Here is a 4,849-nt window from a genome sequence, read left to right on the forward strand (position 1 = left end):
GCTACAGATAAGAATCTTAAAAAGAAGCCATAAAGTGTTTTAGGTATAATCATTTAATAATTTAGAGGTAGAAAATTAGCTTCAGAAAATTTGTTACATTTTTGTTACATTTTTCTTTGCCAGGATAATGACTTATAGAATGAATTTATTTAATATTCTTATCTGTAAAAGTGGAATTCATTCTGGCCTTTATTGTACTTTCACAAAATCTGGAAGGTTTTCCAACAGTGAAGAATGATATGGTTATGGAGCTGTTAGGGCAGTTTATGTCTTTGCCTTCATCCTGATTCTTGTTAACTTTGTACTTCTCTGGAAATAGGCAGAAAGATGGAGTTGACCACATCTGCCCAGAGTCACACCTTATATTCTAGGCAGAGTATAAAACAAGAAAATGTGATCCTTTCAGGGATTTGACAGCAGTGTGGCTACTTAATAATTATTGCCAATGCCACCAACTCTCTGTTTGTACTTTAAAAAGTCTAATATTAATCTCAAAAAATCTCTTTTCCTATTCTCTATGTAGATGTAAAAGAATTTTTTCTCAACATAGCCTCTCTTATAGAAAATTTACTCTTCAGAGGTTAACTTTGTCAGAACTGAATTTTTCACAAACTCTATATTCCTTAAAATTTCCACATGGTGTCCTGTCTTTGAATTATAAAGTAGGCACTAAGAGAATATATTTCAGGCCAGCAGAGACTCAGAGTAAAGTCTTCAACAACATTGTACAGGATTGGTGACTAGGTTATAGAAATAAAGATCTGTGTTGGAATGACTCCTGCTTGGCTGGACATGTCATGAAAGCAGGTAGCTGTGAATCCAACAACTGTGAGTACTTTCTTTCAGGATTATGTACTTAGATCAGCTGCTTCTAAATGGCCATACCCTGTTTTATATAAACCAGGCAGGGATTTGGGTACACAAAGCACATTTTATGTTCAGAATTCTGCATAATTTTTTCATTGATGAAATGCATTGTGATGATGTGGACTTAGGTTTACCTCCTGGCTTTCCACAGGATCTATCCTTCTTACATGCTTCCCAGGATCACTTGCTTCACAGATGGCTTTACAAACATTTATTTTAATTGGGGGATAATTGCTTTACAATATTGTATTCGTTTCTGCCATAAATCAGCATGAATCAGCCACAGCATACATATATCACCTCCTACCCCTCTAGATTGTCACAGTGTACCAGGCTGAGCTCCTTATTTTATGCAGAAACTTCTCACTAGCTATCTGTTTTACATATGGTAATGTATATGTTTCAATGATACTTTCTCAATTAGTCACACCCTCTCCTTCCCCCACTGTGTCCACAGGTCTGTTCACTACATCTGTGACTGTATTCCTGCCCTACAATTAGGTTCATCAGTACCATTTTTCTAGATTCCATTATATGCGTTAATATATGATACTTCTTTTCCTCTATCTGACTTACTTCACTCTGTATAATAGGCTCTCGGTTCATCCACCTCAGTTCAACTGACAGATTTGCTCCTTTTTATGGCTGAGTAATATTCTATTGAGTATATGTACCACAATTACTATACCCATTCATTTGTCAATGGACATCTAGGTTGCTTCTGTGTCCCGGCTATTATAAATAGTGCTGCAGTGAACACGGGGTACATTTTTTTTTAATTATGGTTTTCTCAGGGTATATGTCCAATAGTGGGATTGCTCAATCACATGGTAGTTTTACTCCTAGATTTTTAAGGAATCTCCATACTGTTCTCCTAAGTGGCTGTATTAATTTACATTCCCACTACAGATGTCTTTATATTAGTTACTTCCTCAATATAATATATCTTTATCCTTATCTGATTTGGATATAAACAACATTTATAGTTTTTACTACTTAAATTGAAACAGCTTCAAAACAGTGGTTAATCTTTTTGACTGTGGTATCTTTTGTAATGTTTCGATTCCCTCTGATTTTGAAAGTCCCAGTTCTAATTTAAAATGTATCAGGTCAGGAAAAAAAAGTTATAATTTTTCAGTATTATGTGCCTTTGACGTGCCAAAAAACATTCCTGGTTAACTGAATGATGATTGTTTACTTGGCATGTTTAACAACATCTCTTAGATCCTTCCCAAATTTGCAGATGAACCGATTAGTGTCAGTTATTCTTCTTGTTAAAGGAGGGTTATTTTAGCATCTCAGTGTAACACCTGAGTTAGAAGTTCTGCATTTGACTGAGCCAGGAATAACAGTGTTCTAGCTTAGGACATCAAACTAAAAAGGTTTGATGACAGAATGAATCATTATGATCATATATGAGAGTGTGTTGATAAAACTATTAAATAACAAGAATCTATTTGAAATTTGGAGGGGTTTGATGAATATATAATCAAAAGAGCCTATTAGGGATATGGGGTAAGTTGTTGTATATATAATCAAAGAACATAATGATAATGGATAGAAATCAGCAGAAATGGGATTTTAACTTATTATCTTCTTACTGTACTTATTAATGTCTTAGAAATAAAAATTATATATACATATGTCAGTAGTATAAAGGTATACTACTTTATACAACTACTATACTACTATATACTACTAGTAGTATAAATGTATACTACCAAAAGGTATTTTTTGGTTCTATAGAAAATATATGAAATAGTTGCTTTGAATCAGTGAAAAGTTTTATCCTGAACCAGAGTCTCACTTTTGGAGATTTTAGTATAAAATGCAGTGTGCAATTTTTACTCTTAATTCTGTAAAAAAAATTTCAGAGTTAATGCAATACATTCAATTTTAAGGTATTTATGAGTGACAAGATATGGACTACATTAACTGGTAGATGTCTAGAGCCTCCTCCACAACGCTTTAAGTAATTATATGTATGTATATACACACATTAACTTCTGAAAATAATTTATAGTATTTATAATATACCTATAATACTCTTCAGTGTGTTTTAAAAAAGAGAGACTCTGTACCTTAAGATAGGGCATCTGATACAGAGAACTAAGACATTACCATCCAGTATACATTTTCATGACCATTATTTTTTATTTCACTTCTCCATTGCAGTGATCAGCCTGAGTGGATGTGATGGAGGCAAACAAGACTCTGGTGATGGAGTTTGTTCTCACGGGACTCACAGATCTCCCAGGGCTGCAGGTCCCCCTGTTCCTGGTGTTCCTGGTCATCTACCTCACCACCATGGCGGGCAACCTTGGGCTGATTTTTCTCATCTGGAAGGACCCCCATCTTCACACCCCCATGTACTCATTCCCGGGCAGCTTGGCCTTTGCAGATGCTTGCTCTTCATCTTCTGTGACTTCCAAGATGCTTGTCAACACCTTAGACAAGAGCCAAATGATGTCTCTCTATGAGTGCATGGCCCAATACTATTTTTTTGGTTCCAGTGCCACCACAGAATGTTTCCTCCTGGTGGTGATGGCCTATGACCGCTATGCAGCCATATGCAGCCCCTTACTTTACCCAGTGGTGATGTCCAACAGACTCTGCACTTGCTTGATAAGTGCATCATATGCAGTTGGTTTTCTGCATCCTATAATACATGTAGGATTATTATTTATATTAACTTTCTGCAAGTCTAATATAACACATCATTTCTACTGTGAAATCTTGCCACTTTTTATAATTTCTTGCACTGATCCATCTATTAATGCTTTGGTGCTTTTTATTTTTGCTGCTTTTATACAGGCTTTTACTTTTACTTACTATACAGGTATAGTCTCCTATACCTGTGTCCTTTTTGCCATCCTGAAAAAGAAGTCTGAAAGGGGCAGAAGCAAAGCCTTCTCCACGTGCAGTGCCCACCTGCTCTCTGTTTCCTTGTTCTATGGCACTCTCTTCTTCATGTATGTGTGTCCTGGGTCCGGCCAGGATCAATATCAGGATAAAATGTATTCACTGTTTTACATGATTATAATTCCCCTGCTAAACCCCTTTATTTATAGCCTAAGAAATAAGGAAGTTTTAGGTGCATTTAGAAAAATGATAAAGAAATAAATATTTTTCAGGAATTCTTTCATTATTCCTTACTTTTTACTGTTTTTAAATAAGGTATAATGACTGTCTCTGGGTTTTCACATAGTAGGGACTGCATGGATAGTTGTTAAATGAATGAATAATAATATTTAGTCTAGATATTCTTGTCTTAGTTATAAGTTAATGTGATCACCAAAGTAATGGATACAGTGAGAACAATCATCATTGACTTTTTGTTGTTTTAAATTACTTTTCAAGGATGAAAATGATACATGAATCCCCAAATTGCTAAATCTTTGCAATATGAACCCTTGTTTCAAGATACACATATCTAAAGCTCTTCTAAACTTATATTCTTTTAGGTGAAGATTCAGTCTGTGTAAATACTCTGTTGAAAAGATACTCATGCCCTCCAAAATAATTATTGGGCAAGTAGTTTTTCAAAATCGTATCTTTAGTGGCTACTTATAATGATCCCAAATAAATGAACATCAAATTAATATTGTTACACTAAATATCATAACATATATTCCTCTTTAGGGCTTTGAAATTGATATTTCTAGACTTAAAATATTTGGAAAATTAATTATATCTGTGTTGCATTCATTGGAAGATATTAATTTAGCAAATGTTAATACAGTGAACTTTCTAGCAATACAACAAAATGTTGAATCTTTAAGATGTTTTCTTTTTCAGTTTATTAAGTAATCTTACTGAGTACCTTGTTCAGAGCATTCATATACCGAGTGAATATATTTTCTCACCCCAGAATTGACAACAAGCTTAAATAGCAGGTGCTCTTGTTTAACTCATAATTATGTAACTGAAATTGTTTTTTTTTCCCTTACAAGAGCTTTGTATGTTTTGTGTTAATTAACCT

The 4,849-nt window shown here is 34.3% G+C and overlaps 1 protein-coding gene across 1 annotated transcript; it reads left to right on the forward strand.

The window, feature by feature from the left end:
• Positions 1-3,060: 3,060 nt before the first annotated feature.
• LOC102400302 (olfactory receptor 5AC1) lies at positions 3,061-3,990 on the forward strand. Its single transcript, XM_006074565.4, has one exon. The coding sequence runs from the start codon at positions 3,064-3,066 to the stop codon at positions 3,988-3,990; it is 927 nt and encodes a 308-aa protein (XP_006074627.3). The 5' UTR covers positions 3,061-3,063.
• Positions 3,991-4,849: the final 859 nt, after the last annotated feature.

Source organism: Bubalus bubalis, chromosome 1, assembly GCF_019923935.1.
Source record: "Bubalus bubalis isolate 160015118507 breed Murrah chromosome 1, NDDB_SH_1, whole genome shotgun sequence".
Classification (NCBI taxonomy): Eukaryota; Metazoa; Chordata; class Mammalia; order Artiodactyla; family Bovidae; genus Bubalus; species Bubalus bubalis.